The sequence below is a fragment of the Zootoca vivipara genome, chromosome 12 (assembly GCF_963506605.1).
Source record: "Zootoca vivipara chromosome 12, rZooViv1.1, whole genome shotgun sequence".
In the NCBI taxonomy this organism is placed as follows: domain Eukaryota; kingdom Metazoa; phylum Chordata; class Lepidosauria; order Squamata; family Lacertidae; genus Zootoca; species Zootoca vivipara.
Genome location: NC_083287.1, coordinates 53184085 through 53208904, shown reverse-complemented (window position 1 = coordinate 53208904; position 24820 = coordinate 53184085). Strand labels below are relative to the sequence as shown.

The window sequence follows — 24820 nt, the reverse complement described above, 5'->3', positions numbered from 1 at the left end:
TTCCAGTCCCACACTAAGAAACCGCATTCATGGTCCATGTAAAACCTAGTTCTGGAAACAATGGAACACATTCAGACATTTGTCCCACTTTTTTGTGTGTGCTGGTTATCCCTTCTTCTTTGTTGCTTTGCTCGTTGAAGCACAAATGGAGAATTGTATGATGTAAGCTGATTGGTCTTGATGTCTCCTATTCCAGAGCCGGCTGCAGTGACCGCAGTCACTCGACCTTTGGCTGATAAGTCTGCCGTGGAAGGGGAGATGACCCGTTTGGAGTGTGAATTGTCCAAAGAAACCAAAGAGGTCGCTTGGCTCAAAGAAGGAAAACCAATCCAACCTGGCGGGAAGTACGAACTCATCTCCGAAGGCAAAAAACAGGCCCTCATCATTCATGGCTTTAAAGCTGAAGATCAAGGATCATATACTTGCATGGCCTCTCCTGACGTCAAAACATCTGCCAAACTTTCTGTTGAAGGTATGTTTGAACCATCATTTTCACTGCTTTAGGAACCACCCCAGTCTAAAAGTAGTCTTGGAATTTATTCTGAAAACCATTTCAGTGTTCAGGTTTGAAGAAGTGTGCATGCACACGAAAGCTCATACCTATGACAAACTTAGTTGGTCTCTAAGGTGCTACTGGAAGGATTTTTTTTATTTTATTTTTTACTACATCAGACCAATACGGCTACCTACCTGTAACTAGTGTTAAAGTTTGGTTGTTTTTAATTCCATGCTCTTGTTTCTCTACAGTAGCCTTTTACTGACCTGGTTTCATCCAGGTGTTACGGAAAATAACTCCCATCTCCCAACACAGCCTCCTACTGTGCTGCAGGATGTCAGATGTACTCCAAATATTTGGAGGGCACCAGATTTGCAAAGACTGCTCTGTCACAATGCCCATACCTGCCAAGTCTCCCGCTGAAAAATGCGGGATCAGCAGCAGCAGTTGCGTAGAAGCAACTTCCGGGGCCGCTCTGACCATGTGGGGCACCGGAAATAAGGCAGAGTGGCACCGGAAGTCACTTCTACGCATTCCCGGCGGCCATCTTGGTGACAGCCGCTGCCATGTGGCCACTACCAAGATGGCCATCGGGCATGCATAGAAGCGACGTCCGGTGCCGCTCTGTCCTATTTCCGGTGCTCACACATGGGCAGAGCGGCACCCAAAATGGAGGCTCCCGGGCAGGTAGGAAATCCGGGGGATTTCCGGGATTTTTCTCTATTCGGGAGAACAGCGGGAAACGGATTAAAATCCGGGGGTTTCCCGCGGAAAACAGGATACTTGGCAGCTAAGATAATGCCTCTCGGATGTTACTTCGTGCAAATGTCACTGAACACAAGGGAGGGCAATTGAGAGCTCAGAGGCAGCATAAACGTATTGGGTGAAGATTTTCTCAAAGAGTGCTGAAAAATAACTGTGAAAAGGGACATGTTTTGACACTATAGAAAATGTTCACAAATACTGAGTAGTTTCAGCTCAGCACAAAACCCCACCCCCTATATAAAGTTGTGTCAATGCTTATAGCTGTGGGGGAAAGTGAGAATGCATTTGTCTAAGCAGTTGCCATGTTCTCTGCAACACCCCAATGCCAGCACTGCTTTTGAAATTTATTCTATATTCATTTATTTAAAGTGTTTCTAAAACGCACATCATCTAACAGCAGAGCAGTTTTATCTATGTATAAATATACAGACATAATAAAATATGCACAAATCATACTAAGGTGTGTGTCTGGCACATAATTGCATTATTCCTGCTAGGGATGGAAGGATCTGTGTGTTTCATTTCTTAATTTCCCATTTTTCAAGTCACAGCTCTCCACATTTTACAGTCACTTGCATTTTTTCCAAGGAAAAATAATCCTCTTGAAAATTAATAATAATAATAATAATAAATAATAAATTTTTATTTATACCCCGCCCTCCCCAGTCAAAAACCGGGCTCAGGGCGGCTGAATCACAATAAAACATAAAAACAATTAATTAAAATACAGATTAAAATACAGTATTAAAATTTAAAGTGCAGCCTCATTTCAAGTAGACCATAAGTCCAAGTCATGAGGGAGGAAACACAGGGGTCAGGCTGAGTCTAACCCAAAGGCCAGGCGGAACAGCTCTGTCTTGCAGGCCCTGCGGAAAGATGACAAATCCCGCAGGGCCCTGGTCTCCTGGGAAAGAGCGTTCCACCAGGTTGGGGCCAGTACTGAAAAGGCCCTGGCTCTAGTAGAGGCCAATCTAGCCATCTTATGACTCGGGATCTCCAGAATATTATTGTTTGTGGACCTTAAGGTCCTCCGTGGGGCATACCAGGAGAGGCGGTCCCGTAGGTACGAGGGTCCCAAGTCAGCATTTCTCCTAATAAACACATTTTTGTATGCCGTTTTGACTAATGTGCACACCTTTTGTAAGCAATTTCTCCCAATATATGCATTTTGGTAAGCATTTTTTGGTTGGCGAACTGCAAAGGGAAAATGCAAATGACAAAGGATAGCCGTGACACAGTCCACATATCATTTCAGAAAGTGTGAATGTGATTCTGCTTCAAATGAGGCCTGAATCAAATTTCTTCTCCCATTCATGGTACTGTAATTTGATTCTTTGCTTTTTTTATTCATTTGCAGTAAGAGATAGCAAAAATAGAAAGAACAATTGGTTTTGCTGAACTTATGGGCATGCATTGTCTCCCAAAATGTATTTTTTTTAACTGTTCCATCAACCTTCTAAGAGGTTTACATCCTATATACAGTGGTGCCTTGACTTACGAATTTAATCCATTCCGAAAGCACCTTCGTAGGTAGAAAAATCCGTAGGTTGAAACCGCCATTGGAAACGCGATTTCCCATAGGAATGTATTGGAAACGGAAAAAATTCGAAAGTCAAAAAATCCCTATCTAAAACTGTTGCGGTTTCCTTTTGGATGTCGAGACATTCGTAAGCACGCGGCCATTACCCCCATTCGTAAGTCGAAAAATTCGGTTGCCGAGTCATTCTTAAGTCGAGGTACCACTGTAATATTACATTATATAGCTCTGAAAGACATAGGATTGTATCTTGATGTTAATCTGGTTGCCCTGCTGCTCCTTGGTGTCACCATGGAACTATACTATTCTGTTTCTCTTAGTGTCAACTGTGTCAATGTTAAAAGAGGCGACTGAGAAAACCCTCCAGCCTGATGAACTTGGCGAGATAGCAGATGACCAGATGCAACCCAGTTTACCACCTGAAGCTGCTCAGGAGGGTGACCTCCACCTCCTATGGGAGGCTCTTGCCAAGAAGCGCAGGATGAGTCGGGAGCCAACTCTGGATTCGATCAGCGAATTGCCAGAAGAGGATGACAAACGTCAGAAACAGAGGAAGGAAGAAGCCGAGGTCACCCAGTACTACTCGGAGGAATACTCGACGTGTGACGAGTCAGCTAAAGCAGGAGAAGCAGACTTCTCTGTCACCAGTTCAGATGACGAGTCAAGGGCCGGGACTCCTTCCCTTATTAACTACCTCAAAAAGGCGAGCACGACCAGTGTTAGCGTCAGTAGTAAAGTCCAGACTGTCTCCGCGGGGAAAGTCTCTAAACAGTGGGAGAAAGCAGGCCCTGAGCCAGCTGCTCTTGCTAAGCCTGTCGAACCAGAAGCTGTAGAAGAAGATCTGGACGACCCTTCCCTGTCTCATGCAGCTGTGAAGATCCAGGCAGCTTTCAAAGGGTACAAAGTGCGGAAAGAGATCAAGCAGCAAGAATGCCCAGTGTTTGCAGAAACCTTCAAGGACTTCCTTGGAGAGCCAGGAAGCACCGTCCACCTTGAGTGTGTGGCTCAAAGCAAAACCGACATGAAGGTCCGCTGGCTGAAAGACGGCGACGAAGTTTTGGACGGGCGCCATTGCCACATAGACAATTACAGCGATGGGACCTGCTCCTTGATCATCACTGGCCTGGAAATGAATGACGTGGGCAAGTACACCTGCGAGGTATCCAATAAGTTTGGCAAGGCCTCCCACAGTGCCAAGGTGATGATGGGTGCCCCACCTCAAGCGCCCGTACGGAAACACAAGGCGGCCAAGAAGCTCCCTGAGAGCGAAGAGAGCTCTTCCGGCAGCGAGTTGGACGATGCCTTCCGCAAAGCAGGGAGGAGGCTTCACAAGCTGTTTAAGTCAAAAATATCCACGGAGATTTCGGACGTGGACGAGGAACTCTTTGTCAGTGCTGACGAGGGAGAGATAGAGGTGGTGGACCACCAGACCTACCGCGAAGATGAGAGGTACATCTACATCAAGTTTGAAGTCATGACTGAGGCAAAGACGGCTGCTAGCCGGTTTAGAGAAATGTTTGCTGCCATGGGTATTGCTGTTGAGATTGACATCCTGGATCAAGGCTCCAAGAAGATAGAGCTGCGTATTGGGAAAGCCACACCTCCTGCCCCAGGGCAACTGAGAACCCTGGTGAAAAGGCCACCACCTCCTTTGCTTACATCTGACACTGGTGAGTGACGCATGTAGGCCAGGTCAGGTGGGGCCCAATTGACCAGCTTTTTTTTATCCTAGTTCAGATGCAGATTCCCCAATCACCTGAAACCTCAGGCTTGTAGTAAACAAAGTTATACTCGGAGTAGACCCACTGAAATTATGTTAGGTTGATTAATTCCAATAGACCTACTCTGAGTAATATTTAGTCGAATACCACCCATAGTATCAAAGATCTGTAAATCCTGACATAATCAGGTACCACCTGAAATGATGGTTTGAAGATGAATGAGATCAGAATTGTTTGATTCATTTACAGCTTGGTTAATATTTGCATTCTGCTCTTCCTCAAAGGAGCTCAGAGCAATGTGCATTAAGTTCTCATTTGATTTCCCAAACTTGCTTAGATACAGGACTTGGAAATAGGTAAACCCATGGGCTCTGCTTTGCTTTTAATTAAAATTTATAATAATAAACCTCTCTCCCAAGTATTGAACCCAAAGGATACTTCTGAAAATGCACTATATGCTCCACTCCTTGGAGAACCTGAGTGCAACAGTGGTGTCTCCCCACCTGTGATTCCCATCAACTGGTATGCAGTGGCATTCTGCCTCCAATAGTCTCTACGGATCCTCCATTCCCCCGCCCCCTATCCTCTTTTACAGCCACCCAAGTTGGTGGCTATCATCATATCACCTTTTTGAAGTAGGTTAGGTTAGAAGTTGCCCATCTTCGACCCCAGAACCTTTCCCAGAAATTAGAAGTCTAGTAAGGTCTAAACCAGTGTTTCCCAACCTTGTGACTCCAGATGTTTTGGGACTACAACTCCCATCATCCCTAGCTAGCAAGACCAGTGGTCAGGAATGATGGGAATTGTAGTCCGAAAACAGCTGGAGGCACAAGGTTGGGAAACACTGGTCTAAACCACAGAGTCTAGGGCAGGCATCCCCAAACTTCGGCCCTCCAGATGTTTTGGACTACAATTCCCATCATCCCTGACCACTGGTCCTGTTAGCTAGGGATGATGGGAGTTGTAGGCCAAAGCATCAGGAGGGCCGCAGTTTGGGGATGCCTGGTCTAGGGCTTGCCGATCAGAAGGTCGGCAGTTCGAATCCCCGCGACAGGGTTAGCTCCCGTTGCTTGGTCCCTGCTCTTGCCAACCTAGCAGTTCGAAATCACGTCAACGTGCAAGTAGATAAATAGATCCCGCTCCAGTGGGAAGGTCAATGGTGTTTCCGTGCGCTGCTCTGGTTCACCAGAAGCGGCTCAGTCATGCTGGCCACATGACTCGGAAAAACTGTCTGCGGACAAAACGTTGGCTCCCTCGGCCAGTAAAGCGAGATGAGTGCCACAAGCCCAGAGTCATCCGCAACTGGACCTAATGGGCGGGGGTCCCTTTACCTTTTTAACAACAGAGGTGCTTATCTTGTCACACTTGTACCTGGGATGACAAGAAGATTGCAGCTTGAACTTAGCATGGCACCAAAAAAAACAAAAAAAACAAAAAAGGCACCATGTATAGAGGGAGGGATGGAGGGAGCTACAGGTACTTTATTGCCACATAAATATGTAGATTTCCATTTTTGTAATTGTCCTCCAAACAATTCCAGCTCCCACCTTCATAACTGAACTTCAAAACCAAGAGGTACAGGATGGATATCCAGTCAGTTTTGATTGTGTTGTTATCGGCAAGCCAACTCCCACCATCCGGTGGTTCAAGGATGGGAGAGTTATTGAAGAGGACGATCACTACATGATCAACGAGGACCAGGAAGGCTGCCACCAGCTGATCATTACTGCTGTGGTCCCTCTTGACATGGGTGTCTACCGCTGTCTGGCTGAAAACAGCATGGGCGTGTCTTCAACTAAAGCCGAGCTGAGAGTGGACTGTGAGTATTTACCCAGCGACATAGAAAAACTCAAGTTCAATAATGATGACCTGGAAGTGTGAAATGCATCACAACCAGTGTGGCCTATTGCACATGAGTATGGGGACCCAGGTGGCGCTGTGGGTTAAAGCACTGAGCCTAGGGCTTGCTGATCAGAAGGTCGGCGGTTCGAATCCCTGTGACGGGGTGAGCTCCCGTTGCTTGGCCCCAGCTCCTGCCAACCTAGCAGTTCGAAAGCACGTCAAAATGCAAGTAGATAAATAGGAACCGCTACAGCGGGAAGGTAAACGGCGTTTCCGTGTGCTGCTCTGGTTCTCCAGAAGCGGCTTTGTCATGCTGGCCACATGACCTGGAAGCTATACGCCGGCTCCCTCGACCAATAATGTGAGATGAGCACCGCAACCCTAGAGTCGGTCACGACTGGACCTAATGGTCAGGGGTCCCTTTACCTTTACCTTTATGTGCATAGGGGGCTGTCAAATTCGAAGAGGATGGTGAGATCATTGCCAATCTAGAAATAGGCAAGTGCTCATTGTGGATGAATCCATCCCTAGTTTGCTATGCACTCAGGGCACTCCACACACCACAAAATTCCTGTGTGAGAGGCATGGACAAGCTCCTGGTATTCAGATCATTGTAAACAACAAGTACTAGGGAGCCACAGTCAATCACAGTTTTCCAGCTTAAATATAATCAGCAACCGCTCCCCACATAAAATTTTATGATAGAGTTATAAAATCATAGAATTGTAAAGTTGGAAGGGGCCATATAATCAGAATTGTAGTATTGGAAGGGACCCCAGTGTTCAACATATGGTTGCATGCACACACTGATTCCAACATGCAGCTGCCTTTCAGTGAAGGATTTTAAAAACTTGTGGACAGCAAACATTCCCCCCCCCCCCTGTGCTCTTGTGAGCCTCCCTAGTGTAGAGAGCCAGTGTGGTGTAGTGGTTAAGAGTGGTAGACTCGTAATCTGGGGAACCGGGTTCGTGTCTCCGCTCCTCCACATGCAACTGCTGGGTGACCTTGGGCTAGTCACACTTCTCTGAAGTCTCTCAGCCCCACTCACCTCACAGAGTGTTTGTTGTGGGGGAGGAAGGGAAAGGAGAATGTTAGCCACTTTGAGACTCCTTTGGGTAGTGATAAAGTGGGATATCAAATCCAAACTACTACTACTCTTCTTCTTCTTCTTCTTCTTCTTCTTCTTCTTCTTCTTCTTCTTCTTCTTCTTCTTCTTCTTCTTCTTCTTCTTCTTCTTCTTCTTCTTCTTCCCTAGAAGATGGATCCTTACCCCTGTCTGCAATGTGTTGGGACAGTCTGAAAGGTCTTTTGAACACCACCTTCTGGGGCTCCCAGTAACTCCACTTGCACTTCCTCCATTTTGAGAGTAAACCATTGATGCTCCCAGAGGACTGGTGCAAGGTCCCAACCAGTGGCGGAGCTTCATGCTCTGGCACTGGGGGGTAGAGAGCAGGCGGGGGTGGGGCTGGCGCATGTCCTGGGGGCGTGGCACGACGCCCACAGGGGCATGGTGCATGTCCTGGGGCATGGAACACTGCCTGGGGGCATGGTGCCCTGCACAGGCGGGGGGGGGGGAGGAAGCTGCGATGGCACCCCTCCAGGATCGCACTGCCAGGGGCGGTGCGCTCCCCCCACACTCCTCTTCCTCCCCCACTGGTTCCAACACAACCTCCTCTCTGCGCAACTGCCCTCAGTTGCCTCTGTTAGTACTCATGACATGAAGCAACACACAATGTTTGGAATTTTTTCTTTTCCGTTTGTTAGTGACCAGTACAGACTACGATACAGCAGCAGATGCAACGGAAACTTCATCCTACTACAGCGCCAAAGGGTATCTCTCCAGGTAGGCACCACCTGCACACTGGAAAACATTGCGTTGCGATTCGAGGACCCCACCCCCCCGCCCGTGCGCGAGAAATAAAAGACACAGTGACACATGAATTTAGGTTAATGGGTAAAATAAGGCCACAACTTTATTGGTTAGAGCAAGTATTGGCTTAGGCACTGGACACACAAGCAAACATGACTCCACCCCGCTCAGCGGGGAGTCAAATAAGGTTAACACCCAGTGGGAGGAGCCTGTTGATGCAAATACAACTGATAGCTTCCCCTGGTGTCACCAGGGATCATGCCATGGCCCTAGCTACCAGCAGGGCATCGGACGGGATCCACGACCGCTGGATCCCTTTAACGGGATACTCCTATGAAATATACTCGGAGTCGAGAGTGAATTTCATGCTCTTTATTCAGCTCGTAGTCATCAAGGAGAAGAAGAGAAGAAGAATGCCCTTTTCCCCAAACCATCTGCTTATATACATTATTTACACAATGGGCTTTGCGTGATTGGCTACTTCAGGGCTACATCTGTGGGCCAATCAGTTTGTGGATTGACTTCTGCCAGCCGCCTGATTGGCTGCTCCTGCAGGCCAATCAGGTTGCCGATTCACTTCCACCTGGAGTTGGATTGGGTGGCTCTTGCGGACCAATCAGACTGCTGATTCTGGATCCTATTGTTCTATGATTCAGCTCAGCACATAACACCCTAAAAGAGGAGGGTTGGATGATGGCCACAACCAGTCCTCAAACACACAAGACCAATACACATTCCAATGCCTAACCACCAATACCCAAAAGTTGTGACGAATTGCTACGAGGTAGGCGGAAAAAACCAAGAGGCCGGTGCCAATTAGCCAAATGGATAAAAAAAAAACTCCTGCCAGGCCTCTTGGGCAACCAAGGCAACCAACCGAAGTCCATAGCAAGGTCAAAGCAAACAACACAAAGGGAAGACCTAAAGGGAGGGTGGGCGGGAGATCCGATGTAGTGCAGCAGCAGAAAGAGGATTTGAACACTGCCACGCCGGGCTAAATGTAGTCAAACCCCGCCCCCAGCCAGCCCTATTGGCCAGCTGAGAGGCTTGGCGCGGCAGCAGGGATAGGCTGGAGCAGGGGGCCGAAAACACGCCCCCCTGCTTAGCGCGGGAAGCGGTTCCTGTTCGCAATGTCTCCCCTCTCCAAGGAGGAGAGATCTTGTCGCCACAATACTAGTACAGTGGTACCTCTACTTACAAATAACTCTACTTACGAATATTTCTACTTACGAATGGAGCTCCGTCCGCCATCTTGGATGCGGTTCAGATAGGATTTTTTCTACTTACGAATTTTTAGATAGGGTTGCTTCTACTTACGAATTTTTTCTCCCAATGCATTCCTATGGGATTCGACTTACAATTTTTTTCGACTTGCAAATGTGTGTTCGGAACGCATTAAATTCGTAAGTAGGGGTACCACTGTATATAAAACCAATATTGGTATATAAAAGAGTTGGAAGGGGCCACGAGGGTTATTTAGCCCAACCCGCTGCAATGCAGGAATCTTTTGCCTGATATGGGGCTTGAACCCACAACCCTGAGATTAAGAATTTAATGCTCTACTTACTGAGCTATCCAGACGCTCATTGTGGTCCCAAGAACCTTCTGCCATGGCCACAGCTCACGGGAAGCTGTTTTTTCACCAGAGCTTTGGGTTGTGTGTCAAACATTTTATTTATTCCTCCCTGCCTGAACCAGCCGTGAACAAGAAGGAGTGGAATCTATGACCGAAGAGGAGCAGCTGCCACAGATTCTAGATGAACTTCACGACATCCATGTAGCTCCCGGAGCAGCTTTGGCCAAATTCCACCTGAAGGTGAAAGGTAACCAAAACTCCCCACCTCTGCTGTGTGTCAACTTTTGGCAGAACCCACTTACCTTTTCATAACACGTACCTACAATTTATGATTATGATTATTGTATTTATTACCCACCCTTCACCAGCAGGTCACAGTACATTTCTTCAGCATGTGAGGTGTAGCTGGAGCCTAGATCATATTCTAAAGATGAATTTCTGAGCCAGTGGGTGTCATCTAGCTAAATAGATACACTCTAGTGCAGGGATGTCCAGCCAGTAGATCGTGATCTATCGGTAGATCCCCAGCTGATCCTAGTAGATCACGGGATCCCTATCGTGTAGAAAAAGTTATGTGGAAAAAACTATTTTAAAAAAAACCTGTGCTATCCTCCCCCCAAAAAGCTCAACAATTCTGGGCACTTCCCTCCTAAAAAATGGTCAACAATTCTGTGCAATCCACTCACCCCATGCACACTCCCTCCTCCCTCCAATGACAATGGGTAGATCGCTGCCAGTTTTTTAATACTGGGAGTAGATCACAGTCTCTTGGGAGTTGGATATGCCTACTCTAGTGCATGGATTTCTGTACAACAAAAATTTCTCCTTTCCATGCCTCCTGTGTCCTCCTCAAATCTGCTTTGGAGAGTTGGGGGGGGGGATTCGGATCAGAAGGCATAGCTGCCAAGTCTCCCGTTTTCCCCGGGAAATCCCTGTTTTTCCAGCTGTTCCTAGCTGAAAAAAATGGATTTTTTTGTTTCCCCCCGGTTTATTCTGGCGTGGCGGCCATTTTGGAACTGGGTGGAGCATGCTCAGAAGCGACTTTTGATGCTACTCTGCCCAGTTCCAAAATGGCTGCAGTGCGACTTCTGGCACGGCGGCCATTTTGGAACTGGGCAAAGCAGCATCAAAAGTCACTTCTGAGCATGCCCCGCCCAGTTCCAAAATGGTGGCAGCGCTACTTCCGGTCTGCTATTTCCGGCCCGGTCCCTTATTTCTCTGACAGCAACTTGGCAGGTATGATCAGAAGGTGCTTGGGGAGGGGGAGCTATTTTGCTCAACCTTCTGGGAGCAAATCTGTTTAGTTGAATAGCGCCTATTGTTACTACTCTTTCCTTGGAGGCATCCATGTGTGTTCACAAGAGCTAAACATGGGGGTTAGGAAATTTAACCAATCTCTTCTCACTTTTTTTTATATGCCTTATCTATTCCTAGGGATGTGGGTGGCACTGTGGGTTAAATCACAGAGCCTAGGGCTTGCCGATCAGAAGGTCGGCGGTTCGAATCCCTGCGACGGGGTGAGCTCCCGTTGCTTGGTCCCTGCTCCTGCCAACCTAGCAGTTCGAAAGCACGTCAAAGTGCAAGTAGATGAATAGGTACCACTCCGGCGGGAAGGTAAACAGCGTTTCCGTGCGCTGCTCTGGTTCGCCAGAAGCGGCTTTGTCATGCTGGCCACATGACCCGGAAGCTGTACGCCGGCTCCCTCAGCCAATAACGCAAGATGAGTCATGACCCCAGAGTCGGTCATGACTGGACCTAATGGTCAGGGGCCCCTTTACCTTTATCTATTCCTACCTTTCTTTATTCTGCACAGGTTACCCACAGCCTCGCCTCTACTGGTTCAAAGATGGTCAGCCGCTGCATGCTTCAGACCGACTCTTGAAGACAGACAAGAGGGAGTTTCATGCCCTTGAAGTTCTCAATGTTACAAAGCAGGACGCTGGCCAATATTCTGTATTTATTAGGAACTCTGCTGGTTCAGCATATTCAGCGGCCAGGTTGCTTGTCAAAGGTTAGCCGTGTGATGCTGAAATGGTGGCTTATGATGTGCCCAGAATTGTGTGTGAGGCCTACCGCTCTCAACAAGAATAACAAAAGCATGATATATTGCTTCCCCAGTACCAAGCAGCCTGCAAAACAAAATTAAAAATTAAAACAAGGGATAGCTAACAGGCAGAACAATTTCTCTGGCTCCTGGGCACCTTAATAAATGTTAGTAGGAGGTGCACCAAATATCTAGTTTTATTTTTGAGCTAGAAATTAGCAAAATGGTAGGGTAGTAGTTTGTCTCCCACACCCCACTCACGTTACTTTTTGCTAATATTCTTCTTAAATGCCATGGTTTCACTTTGTAGCCACATCTTCTTCCTACATAATTTAGTCAAGGGTGATCCATCTAATCATGGAACAAGTCTCTATGGCCCACTGGATTAGGCTGTGTGTAGATGTCACAAAGATGAATGAAGACTCTAGCAGGCAAAGGCAATGAAAATGAATTAAGTTGACATTTTCTCAAGGCACACATTTAAAAAATCAGTGTGAAATGGAAGTATTTTTTGATATGAAATGGCCACCCTCCCAAAAAATGTGAATAGCTTCTACTCTAGTTGTAATTGTAATTGGACCCACAATTTTCCTACAAGGGGACCCCCCCCCCAAAGAAGCTAAAATTTCCACATTTTATTGCACTCCCTCTCTTTGGGTTTTGCAGGTAATGCAGATCTTTGTGTCCTATTGTTTTGAACTCTTACTGGTAACTGGGACCATTTAAAGAATCTGACCACCTGTGAAATGCTTTGGATTTGTAGCAAAATGGACCCACAGACCTCTGTCTAAAGAAGAGAACAGCCCCACCCTCCAATAATTCAAAAGTTGGCCATGCCTTAGAGCAGATGGACACAACCCATCAAATTGTTGGTGGTTTGTTGGATGCCTAATGTGGTGCCAAAAAAGAAATGGGGGTCTTTGTTAGACACATGGATCACTTCCAGGCTAGGGTTGCTATATATCAAAAGGGAAATTAAACAATGTTGGCTATTTAACGAGCATTCGTCCTGATTTGGTTGTGAAGAGGTTAGGTCATGTGTCAAAACAAGTGTTGACCCATACTTTCCACTGCACTTTCCTGTCCCTCTCCTGATCACAGAAAGGCCAATCTTTTGCAGAAGCACGCTTCTTGCACAGGACCTCTCAGCCAGCTATACAGTGGTACCTCGGTTTATGAACACAATTGGTTCTGGAAGTCTGTTCATAAACTGAAGCGTTCATAAACTGAAGCAAACTTTCCCATTGAAAGTAATGGAAAGTGGATTAATCCGTTCCAGACGGGTCCACGGAGTACTCAACCTGAAGCGTACTTAACCCGAAACATGGGTGTAATTGGTTCCGGAAGTCTGTTCATAAACTGAAGCATTCATAAACTGAAGCGAACTTTCCCATTGAAAGTAATGGAAAGTGAATTAATCCGTTCCAGATGGCTCCGCGGCGTTCGTAAACCGAAAATTTGTAAACCGAGGTGTTCATAAACCGAGGTTCCACTGTACAGTAATTGTGCAGCCTGAATTTGCTGGTATGTGACCGAATCCCTTTCAAAATTAGCAACAGTATGAAAGCCCCTTTAGTGGAAATTGAGGCCTAGCAATTGCTATACCGGGACGCGGGTGGCGCTGTGGGTTAAACCACAGAGCCTAGGGCTTGCCGATCAGAAGGTCGGCGGTTCGAATCAAAATGCAAGTAGATAAATAGGTACCGCTACAGCGGGAAGGTAAACGCCGTTTCCGTGTGCTGCTCTGGTTCTCCAGAAGCGGCTTTGTGATGCTGGCCACATGACCTGGAAGCTGTATGCCGGCTCCCTCGGCCAATAACGCGAGATGAGCGCCGCAACCCCAGAGTCGGTCACGACTGGACCTAATGGTCAGGGGTCCCTTTACCTTTACCTTTACTTGCTATATCATTAGTGATCTATCATCTGATGCTGATGCTGTTCTTTCAATTTTGCAGGGCCTGGTGAGGAAGAAGAGAAACCCACAAGAGGTGAGAATAGAAACAAGAGGAGTTGGTGGGAACAAAGGTCTTGGCTGCCCTTGCTCTGAGGCTGCCCTTTCAAAGCTGCGAACTCTAGAGCAGCCCCAGCTATTGCCACGCCACATTTCTATGTTTTTCTCTAAACAACTTAATTTTCAGATGTTCACGAGCAGCTGGTGCCGCCAAGGTTCCTGGAACGATATACCAACAAAAAAGTGAGGGAAGGTGCCAGCATTACCCTTTCAGTGAAAGTTGAAGGTAAACGAACTTAGAGGCATTCTCCCTCCTCCAACTGCCCCTCCCTCCCAATGATTGAATTTGCCAATCCAGGGGAGACAAAGGTTGTAGTGGAGTCAATGCGTGCTTTGTTTTCCAGCATACACAAAAAGAGGTCCTTGCCCCAAGGATCTTGCCTCTAAAGTTTGACACTGGGAAGAGGGAAGGGAGGGAAAGGGGCAATGTTTTAGCAAGGAATTAATATGAGTAGATTCATTTTAATGAATTAAGACTGAGCAGCATTTTTTTTCCATGTATTTTTAGGCTGTGGACCACCCTGAGGTCTATGGATGAAGGGTGCCGTGTACAAATTTAATAAATAATAATAATTTGTTGAAATATTTGTAGACCGCACTTTCATAAGAATACATCACATAAAATTACATTAAGATAAAGAAAGAGAGAAAAAAAATCAATAACAGCATCAGCCAAAACATGATTAGAAACTGGCTGCTAAAAAGGATTTCATATTGCAAAGGTTTGTTTGAATAATACCGTTTTTAGGATATGTTCTAAAACCACAGACTTTATGGGGGTGGCATGGCTCATTAGCATGCCAGAGGCTCGTTCATTGTCGGAATTAACAAGGCTAGTCACTTTACCAACTAAGAACAGCCATGCAACATGACCCACAGAGTTGAGAAAGAACGGTCAATCTCACCATCTTTTCTCTGTTCTGTTCTGGCCAGGTGAGGTTTCCAGAGTTGTGGATGAAGACTTGGGGTGCTAAGCAAAGACTTTACACAAATGGAGGGACTTGGGAAGGGAGGTTATCTGGTAGACCAGAAGAAATGATACGCTAATAGCACCCTCATTTCCCCCCCCCCCATTTTAGGATGTCCACCACCCTCAGTGACTTGGCTGAAGGAAGAGTACCACGGAGAAGACATCCTTTGGATCAAGCCGGACACTCCAGGCTATAAACTTGCCAGCTCCAACATGCACCATAGCCTCATCTTGCTGGATGTGAAGAAGGAGTTCAGCGGAAACTACACCTGCATTGCGTCCAATCAGGCTGGGCAGTCTATCTGTAGCTCCTCCTTAGAAGTTCTGGGTGGTAAGCGCATCACCGACTTCTCCTCTATTTCCACATTTATATGTGCTGGCTTTTTCATTAACATTGGCTTCACGCTAGTCATAATCTCTGAGTTTCTGTGTGGTCACCAGTGGCTATGGAAATACAACTTACATGTACAGAGCCTGTACACCCCACCACCACCACCCCACAAAGAAAAACAATATTGCTTTCCCCAACTTGTGAAAAAGTCACAGGATCTTGGAAGAAGGATAAAATCTGATGGAAATGAGCTTCTACTGAGGTTTCGAGTTCTTCCCTGCCAAAGCTGAACTGCTTTGATATCACAGCAGCCCAGAGTCCAGAGCTCTGTGCTTAGTTTATGTGCAAGTTCTATACATGTTCATGAGAAGGAAAGGTTCAGGAGTAAGGCCTACTGGAGTGGAATCCCCAAGATGGTTGGCTGGCGCTTTGTACGCCTCCTTCCAGCCAAGCTGGTGTCAAATGTATTGCTCTACTTTCCTTTGGACCACATCAGCGAGGCTGAGTCTTGTCATCTGGACGGCCCAGGATCTCCAGACACACAGGCCAGACTTGAGCCATAGCTGCCAAGTCTCCCGTTTTTCGCGGGAAATCCCCGTATTTTAAACCGCTTCCCACTGGCAGCCCGGATTGGAAAAAAATCCCATAAATCCCCCAGATTTCCTACCTGCCTGGGAGGCTCCATTTTGGGTCCTGGCACCGCCCGATTTCCGGTGCCCATACATGGGTAGCACGGCACCGGAAGTCGCTTCTACGCATGTCCGGGCATGCATAGAAGCGACTTCCGGTGCCGCTCCGCCCATGCCTGGGCACTGGAAACCGGCAGAGCGGCACCGGAAGTTGCTCCTACGCATGTCCAGACATGCGTAGAAGCAACTTCTGGTGCCGTGCCGCTGCCGCATTTTTCAGAGGGAGACTTGGCAGCTATGACTTAAGCACCAGGGAAGTCACTGCAAATAGATGCCACCAACAAAAAGTCAGTTCTGGTCTTGCTGGAGACAGGGCCGGCCCTACGGCCAGGCAGGGTGGCGCAGGGTGCCAGGGCGCCTGCTCGCCTGCTGCAGAGCTGTGCCCACCCGCCTGCTGCGCTGTGCGCTGCACCCGCCCGCGCAGCTCCGCCCGCCGGCCGCGCTGGGAAACGGGGCAGGGCGGGGGCGCCAGAGGGATCCGTCGCACCACGGCACCAGGGCGCCAAATATACTTAAGACGGCCCTGGCTGGGGACACCAAACACAAAAAGGCCTGGAAATAGGGGAGCAGTACAGGCCACCCACCATTATAAGGCAAAATTGCTTTCAATTAAAATGGTGACATCTAACTTCAGCCAAGGCAGGGTAGTTGAATTCCAATATCCGCCGCCTCCCTCACCCATAACCCCAACAAAGCTTGGGAAGGATGAGAAATGTTCCCCAGCATGAGACACGCCTGCTGATAGGTTTGCTGTCATTCATTCCCTTGCAGTGAAAGAGGCCGAGGTTCTGACCCAGGAGCGTGTGATGGTAACAGAGGCCATCATGACATCACTTGGGTAAGTGGGAGGCTGTGTGGCCGGAGGTTAGGAAGCTGCACGGGGAGACTAGGGAAAAAAAACGGAACGCGTCTTAAGATTTCCAGACTGGAACCTCACCGGAGATCCTGTTCTCCTCCCCTCCCTCCTCCCTTTTTGTTTTTGTTTTTGTTGCAGGTATGAAGAAAAAGAAAAGAAAGAACATGGGTAACGTCTGGAAGTTCTTGTTAAGACGTAGTGATATTGGCGATGTTTCAAATTTTGTGTTATTCAGTTTCTGAATTCTAATTTTGGTATGCTGTAAAATGCATTTCCCCCTGGAAAGATGGTGTGGCAAAACCCACTCTCTGAAACTCCCTGCACTCTTTTTCTTGCCCCTGCTAAAAACATTTTTCTCCAGGGAAACCTTCCCGGAAAGGTAGAGTGTTGGTTTGCATTTTAATCTGTTTTCAGCTGATCACTGATTTTATTATTTTCTTGAATGTTTTAAGCAGATTTTTAAAAACCGTTTTCACTGATAATTTTATTCTTTTATTCTTTTTGCAAACCACTCTGAGGGATTTTGTTGGGGGGGGGAGAGCAATCAAGCGGTGTATAAGTTTTTTGAATTTTTAAATTTTATCACAGCTTCCTTCCCTTTTCTCTTCCTTAGAGTCGGGATTTCTGTACATCCTCCTGAAGGCAGAAAAGGTATGAAAAGCTTCGCCTGTGCTTTAACTTCAAAATGTTAATAATGTAGATCACAGGTTGCTGTTCCATATACCGTTCTCTCTGTTTAGGGAAGCTTTTAATGTTAGATGGATTTCTGTATTTTAATATTTTTTTGGAGGCCGCCCAGAGTGGCTGGGGGAACCCAGCCAGATGGGTGGGGTATAAATAAATTATTATTATTATTATTATTATTATTATTATTATTATTATTATTAGAATTACGTAGTTTACAGCTGTAGTCTTTGATTTCTTGATCAAAAACGTGTTTTTTCACTGGAAAAAATGGAAAAGAGAGAAGAGGCCTGGTTTAAAGGTTCTAGGTTGCCAGGTTCATGCAGTTCATATGCAAATTAAATTCATTACTTTAAATCAGGGGTCAGCAAACTTTTTCAGCAGGGGGCTGGTCCAGTGTCCCTCAGACCTTGTGGGGGGCCGGACTATATTTTGAAAAACAAATTCCTATGCCCCACAAATAACCCAGAGATGCATTTTAAATCAAAGGGCACATTCTACTCATGTAAAACACACTGATTCATAGACCATCCACGGGCCGGATTTAGAAGGCGATTGGGCTGGATCCAGCCCTTGGGTTGCCTACCTATGCTTTAAACCTGCAACTAGCTACCTTCCCATTCAACCAGGAATTGTATCTCTCAGGCAAGGCATCATGTCAGTTGTACTGGTGACACTTAGTGTTTAACAGATACTAAACTACTAAATGTGTATGCATTATGTCAACCATGGGAGGGTGTTCATGCCTTTCAAATAGGGATTCTCATTTCAAAATACCGCCACGTCCCTCCAGCGCCCCCCTCCAGAGCCTCTCCAAGGGCCCGTCTCGTTTCCCCAGCGCTGGGTTCCGCTCAGTCGAGCTTCGCCACCAGCGCGCGCACCGCGGGACCAGCAAGAGCTGCTTGGGCGCTGTGCACGCGCTGGTGGTGAAGCTCGACTGAGCGGAACCCAGCGCTGGGGAAACGAGAAGGAGGGGCAGCGCGGAGTCCTCAGAGAAGGAGCGCAGTCCTGGCCAGATCGCCGGAACCCTGCGCTCACTTGGCACCCTTCCCAGCGCTCTCCAGCGCTCTCCAGCGCCCAGCGCCGTGGTTCTCTGCACCACTAGCCTCTATGGCTAGGACGGGCCTGAATACCGCCCTGCAGGACTCCACCCTTTCTGATTCCTGCTTGCAAGTATTTTGAAGTGATTGTTTTGATTTATCATTCATACCTCTTGCAAGGCTTGTACAGGTGAAACTCAGAAAATTTGAATATCATCAAAAAGTGCATTTATTTCAGTAATGCAACTTATTATTTTTTCTTTTTCCTTTTAATTTTTACAAATGCTTTCTTTTGGAAATTCCACAGTAATAAAACGAATAGTTACAATAATACAAAAATAAACATCGCTATTACTTTTCATTAATTACATTCCATTTCTAATTGACCTGCCTAATGACAAATAGGGACCCAGGTGGCGCTGTGGGTTAAACCACAGAGTCTAGGGTTTGCTGATCAGAAGGTCAGCGGTTCGAATCCCTGCAACGGGGTGAGCTCCCGTTGCTCGGTCCCAGCTCCTGCAGTTCGAAAGCACATCAAAGTGCAAGTAGATAAATAGGGACCGCTCCGGCAGGAAGGTAAACGGCGTTTCTGTGCGCTGCTCTGGTTCGCCAGAAGCAGCTTTGTCATGCTGGCCACATGACCCGGAAGCTGTCTGTGGACAAACGCCGGCTCCCTCGGCCTATAGAGCAAGATGAGCGCCGCAACCCCAGAGTCGGACACGACTGGACCTGATGGTCAGGGGCCCCTTTACCTTTACCTTTAACGACAAATAATTACAATTACAACAAATAAAGGCTTGACATATCTTGCTTTGCATGTCATGCATCTATCTCATATATTGGTTCCACCTTTTAAGTTGCGTTACTGAAATAAATGCACTTTTCGACGATATTCTAATTTTCCGAGTTTCACCTGTAAATCTTGTACCCTGGCATCTATACTGAAGTGCAGATGTCTCAGGAGAAATAAGGTGGGAAGGATGGTAAAAATGTTTTCATGCTACTATTTTGTTTGTTTGTGTGTGTATGTATATATATCTCTTTCCCCGTATGTGTATTCCAGTGTTAGCCTTCTCACTTGTAATATGTTTATTGGCTGCTCATCTCTGTAGCAAGAGCTTGGGCTATTTTTCTCATGGTTTTGCATGAATAATAATAATAACATTTGTATGCCACCTGTCAGGGGATTGTTGCGGCTACTCTCGAGTAAGGACGCTCCAGTCTGCTCTTGTCTTTATTGTGCATATTATTTACAGTGCAGAGACATCAGAAAACATGACTGCTTAGTCTGATTCAGAACCCGGCAATGGCGCTTGTTTGCTCTTGCGCCAGCATAATAGTCTGGGAACCCCAAAACGCCGCCCCCTTGCCCTGTGTCTGAGTGCATGACCCAACGTGGGCGCCGGAAGGGGCTGCGTTCCTTCCCCCGTCCTTTGGCTGGAGCGTTGCAGAGGCTCCGGCACCTTGCTGCGCTGTCCTTCCTCCTCTGGCCAGCTGGGTCGGTGCAGGGGCTCTGACGCGTCTTGGAGCCCCCTCTCCACTCTGCTCCATTCCTCATTTTCTCCTGCGCTGTCACTGGGCGAAGTGCTGGTCAGGATGACTGGGGGAGGGTCCCTGTAGGGAGTCCCCCTGACACCACCCATCTGACTGGGTTGCCCAAGCCACTCTGGACAGCTTCTGACAGAATATAAAAACACAGTAAGACACCAAACATTAAAAACTTCCCTAAACAGGGCTGCCTTCAGATGTCTTCTAAAAGTCAGATAGTTGTTTATTTCCTTGACATCTGATGGGAGGGCGTTCCACAGGGCGGGCGCCACTACCGAAAAGGCCCTCTGCCTGGTTCCCTGTAGCTTCACATCTCAAAGTGAGGGAACCCCAGAAGGCCCTCAAAGCTGGTCCTTAGTGTCCAGCCTGAACGATGCAGGTGGAAACACTTCTTCAGATATACAGGGCTGAGGATGTTTAGAGCAGGCATTCCCAAACTGCGGCCCTCCAGATGTTTTGGCCTACAACTCCCATGATCCCTAGCTAACAGGACCAGTGGTCAGGGATGATGGGAATTGTAGTCCAAAACATCTGGAGGGCCGCAGTTTGGGGATGCCTGGTTTAGAGCTTTAAAGGTCAACACCAACACTTTCAATTGCGCTCAAAAAAGTACTGGGAACCAATGTATATCCTTTATGACTGGTCCCAACAGCCATTTCCAGTCACCAGTCTAGCTGCCACATTCTGGATTAGCTGTAATTTCTGAGTCACCTTCAAAGGTAGCCCCACGCAGAGCGCATTGCAGTAGTCCAAGTGAGAGATAACTAGAGCATGCACCACTCTGGAGAGACAGTCAGTGGGGAGGATTTCAGCTGGTATCCCAGATGTTGCAGGCAGACAGCTGCCCTGGACACAGAATTATGTCAATCATGAATTGTGTCTGTGTTTGCTTCTGTCCTTTATAGAGTCTCTGGCATTCATTGTTAGGGTTGCCATATACCCAGAAGTGAAAATCCGGGCAACGTTACTGAGCTTTTTTTTGGGGGGGGGGTGTTAAAGTTATTGAGCCCTAGTCATAGCAGACACTACTGATTGAGAGGGGTATAAGTAGCTTCCTATGTTCCTATGACTTCTTAAGCACCTCACTCTTCTTTGACAGGGGAACTTATGGAAGGTGAAGCTGTTCGGAGCCACATTTCACTTGCTGAGGTTGGGACTGAGGAATTCCTCCAGAAACTGACATCACAGATCACAGAAATGGTATCTGCAAAGATTAGTCAAGGTAACAGCTTGCCTGAGCATGCTGACAGTCAATTTTCAGTCTGAGACAGAGGCATACATGCCAGACTAGCTCATCTTTATTAGTTACTATCAAATGCGTATGTCACTGGACCTTTTTCAGACACTTTCCTACGCAAATTTCAAAATGCTAGTGTGGAAATCTCAGAATTGGCATTTAGGAAAGAGGAGGTTGGGACTAGTTGCAACAATAATTAAGAGCCACATCCAACATCAGCCAGACTGGAAGGTTTTTGTTGCTGTTTCTGCATTTGATTTCACTGTGGTTAGTTTGGGGGTTTTAATTGATTTAAAGGCATTTGATTGCTTTATAGTGCAAGTTCCCTTGAGGACTTGCTTCTAAGTTAAGAAGGAGGTTATAAACTAAATGAATGAACAGAAGCATGCTTTTTCACAAAACAAAGCAATTATTTGCTAGGAGTGTGTTTTAATTGTTTATGTTTCCACCTCAGCCACACTTCAAGTACCTGGAGCCGACAGTGACGATGAATCAAAAACACCATCTGCATCCCCACGACACGGCAGGTCCAGGCCTTCCTCAACGGCTCAGGAGTCTTCCTCTGAATCTGATGAGGGGGATGCAAGGGGAGAGGTAGAGTGTCTGCATAAGTGAACTGGATCCATGCCCAGGGATGAGTGATTTAGCACAGAACATCCCATGAGTTCCCCAGAATATAAAAAGGCAACTGCAGCATTGTATCCCAAACTAGCATTGCAATTGGTGTGGACAGGTGTTAATGTGTTGGGCCCAGAGCGTTGAGACTTTTTGACTGCTCCACAGGAATAATATAATGGGTCAACCAAAGGCCTCCCTTCCACACCAATCCCAAATGAAGCCAGTTTGCCTTACAGGTGTACATTCCTAGTACAGACGTTCTACCACCAGTTAATAAAGGTGTGTTCTTCATTCAGCGAGAGATTGATTTTGGGCTTGAGAAACTGGTTGGAAGGAGTACGTCTGAGGTGAAAATTGATTCACAATAGAAAGTGCTCCCGATCATGTGATAGTAACTCTAGTGTAAAATTTTAGGTAATGTTGATCTGTGGCTGGAAGATAGATACCGTTTTGACTAGAAGTAGGCAGCCTAGGGACACTTGGACCACTTTTGCTTTTGGTAACTGTCAGAGGGTCATCGTGGCTACTCTAGAGCAGGGGTGGCCAACTCCGAAGAGACTGTGATCTACTCACAGAGTTAAAAACTGGCAGTGATCTACCCCCTCTTGGGGGGTTCAGGTCAAAGTTGTTGAGATTTTTTTAGGAAGGAGGAAAGCCCATTTTTAGGAGTTCAGGTCAGAGTTGATGAGCTTTCCTGAGGCGGGAGGAAAGCCCTGTTTTTTGGGGGGGGTGAATGGCTAAAATGTTGAGCATTTTTTTAGGGGAGCCAAAGTTGTTGAGCTTCTTTGGGGGGGAGCCAGTGATCTACCAGTGATCTACCACAGACGTCCAGTGATCTACCAGTAGATCACGATCTACCTGTTGGACGTGCCTGCTCTAGAGTAACTCCGCCTGAGTCCAGTTTGTCTTCAAAGACATTTATTGTGCTATTTATTTACAGTGTAGAGACAGCTTAAAACGTAACCTCTCATCCCGAATCAGAATCCGGCAATGGCGTACGTCTGTTCCTACACCAGCAAAGTAGTCGGGGCACCCCAAAACGCCTCCCCCTTGACCTGCATTGTGGCATTCTCCTTACTTCTTGCACCGGAAGGAACGATGCCCTTTCAGTTTCCTCCCTGAGCGGCCGGTGGCAGGGCTCTCCAACATCCCTGATCCCCTGTCTGCATCTCTCCGCCCCCGAGCTTTCCCATTGTTCCTCACTCTGATTTCTCTCCCCCTCCAAGCCTCTTCCTCCCCCTCTGGCTGCTTCAGAACCACTGGTGCTCTCTGTACTTGACGAGGTGGACGTCAGGATGATGGGGGCTGGCTCCCTGTAGGGAGTCACCCTTACAGTAACCCTCTCGTACTGCCATGTATTTTGAAACAAAATAAAAAAGAAATCCTTCCAGTAGCACCTTAGAGGCCAACTAAGTTTGTTCTTGGTATGAGCTTTGGTGTGCATGCACACTTCTTCAGACACACTGAAACAAAAGTCTCCAGACCCTTATATATAGTGAGAGGGTGGGGAGGGGTGTTACACAGAAGGGTGGTGGGAAGGGGTGATTGGCTGATAGGTGTGGTAAACCTGTTGACGACTGTTAACAACTGCAATTGGCCTTACAAGGGGTGAGGTGGCTGGAAATAGCTTTATCATGCATAATGAGATAAGAATCCAATGTCTTCCTGCAGATTTTTGACATCTACATGGTTACAGCCGACTACCTGCCCATGGGTGCTGACCGTGAAACCATCAGCCTGAAGGAAGGACAATACGTGGAAGTCCTGGATTCGGCTCATCCTCTGAAATGGCTAGTGAGGACCAAGCCCACCAAGTCCAACCCATCCAGGCAAGGTTGGGTTTCTCCTGCCTATCTGGATAAGAGGTTAAAGGTGAGAATCATCCATGTCTGGGTTCTCCATCATCAGATTCCTCATCTGTTGTATTTTGCTTCTCTGGTCCCTGAATTTCCTCAGGGAATTACAGACAAGCCAAAGTTGTGTAAACAATTTATCCAACTGTATTGTACATCGCCCCTTTAAGGAGGAAGGGTGATATATAAATATAATAAATAAGAGCAGTTCTAGCTTCTCCTTCTTTCAGGATATCGGAGAAGCACATGGCCTGAAGTAACTCCACAAACGTGCTCCCGGTAGACGCAGAAATGACCAGATCTTAAATTTTATTCCCTTTATTATTTCTAGTTGTCTACTGAGTGGGGCATTCCAGAGGTTCCAGAGTTCCATGGAGAATCAGTTTCAGAGGATGAATATAAGAAGAAGCTGAGGTGGGCTCTGCACGAAGGTCCTTCCTGTAAGAGAGGTCCAATTCCATTTGTCTCTGTAGGTGGGGTTTGGGCTGGGTGTTCATCAGTATGCGGATGATACCCAGCTCTACCTCTCTTTCAAATCAGAACCAGTGAAGGTGGTGAAAGTCCTGTGTGAGTGTCTGGAGGCAGTTGGAGGATGGATGGCAGCTAACAGATTGAGGCTGAATCCTGACAAGACAGAAGTACTGTTTGTGGGGGACAGGAGGCTGGCAGGTGTGGGGGACTCCCTGGTCCTGAATGGGGTAACTGTGCCCCAGAAGGAACAGGTGCGCAGCCTGGGAGTCATTTTGGACTCACAGCTGTCCATGGAGGCGCAGGTCAGTTCTGTGTCCAGGGCAACTGCTTACCAGCTCCATCTGGTACACAGGCTGAGACCCTACCTGCCCGCGGACTGTCTCGCCAGAGTGATGCATGCTCTGGTTATCTCCCGCTTGGACTACTGCAATGCTCTCTACGTGGGGCTACCTTTGAAGGTGACCCGGAAACTACAACTAATCCAGAATGCAGCAGCTAGACTGGTGACTGGGAGCAGCCGCCGAGACCACATAACACTGGTCTTGAAAGGCCTACACTGGCTCCCAGTACATTTCCGAGCACAGTTCAAAGTGTTGGTGCTGACCTTTAAAGCCCTTAATGGCCTCAGTCCAGTATACCTGGAGGAGCGTCTCCACCCCCA

At 47.2% G+C, this 24820-nt stretch overlaps 1 protein-coding gene across 32 annotated transcripts in view; it reads left to right on the top strand.

Annotated features, from left to right (window-relative positions):
* OBSCN (obscurin, cytoskeletal calmodulin and titin-interacting RhoGEF) overlaps positions 1–24820 on the top strand; it is a 289452-nt gene that overhangs the window by 162709 nt on the left and 101923 nt on the right. For all 32 annotated transcript variants that reach the window (XR_009558428.1, XM_060280972.1, XM_060280969.1 and 29 more), the window contains 16 exons: positions 197–472; positions 3119–4468; positions 6060–6338; positions 8126–8204; positions 9930–10054; positions 11621–11818; positions 13807–13839; positions 13990–14088; positions 14942–15163; positions 16624–16690; positions 16847–16876; positions 17322–17359; positions 21080–21202; positions 21672–21811; positions 23507–23707; positions 24020–24102. Coding sequence is in view for 31 of the 32 variants with exons in the window: in XM_060280972.1 (XP_060136955.1) it covers positions 197–472; positions 3119–4468; positions 6060–6338; positions 8126–8204; positions 9930–10054; positions 11621–11818; positions 13807–13839; positions 13990–14088; positions 14942–15163; positions 16624–16690; positions 16847–16876; positions 17322–17359; positions 21080–21202; positions 21672–21811; positions 23507–23707; positions 24020–24102 (3343 nt within the window). In the remaining variant the exon portion in view is untranslated. The remainder of the gene's footprint in view (positions 1–196; positions 473–3118; positions 4469–6059; positions 6339–8125; positions 8205–9929; positions 10055–11620; positions 11819–13806; positions 13840–13989; positions 14089–14941; positions 15164–16623; positions 16691–16846; positions 16877–17321; positions 17360–21079; positions 21203–21671; positions 21812–23506; positions 23708–24019; positions 24103–24820) is intronic.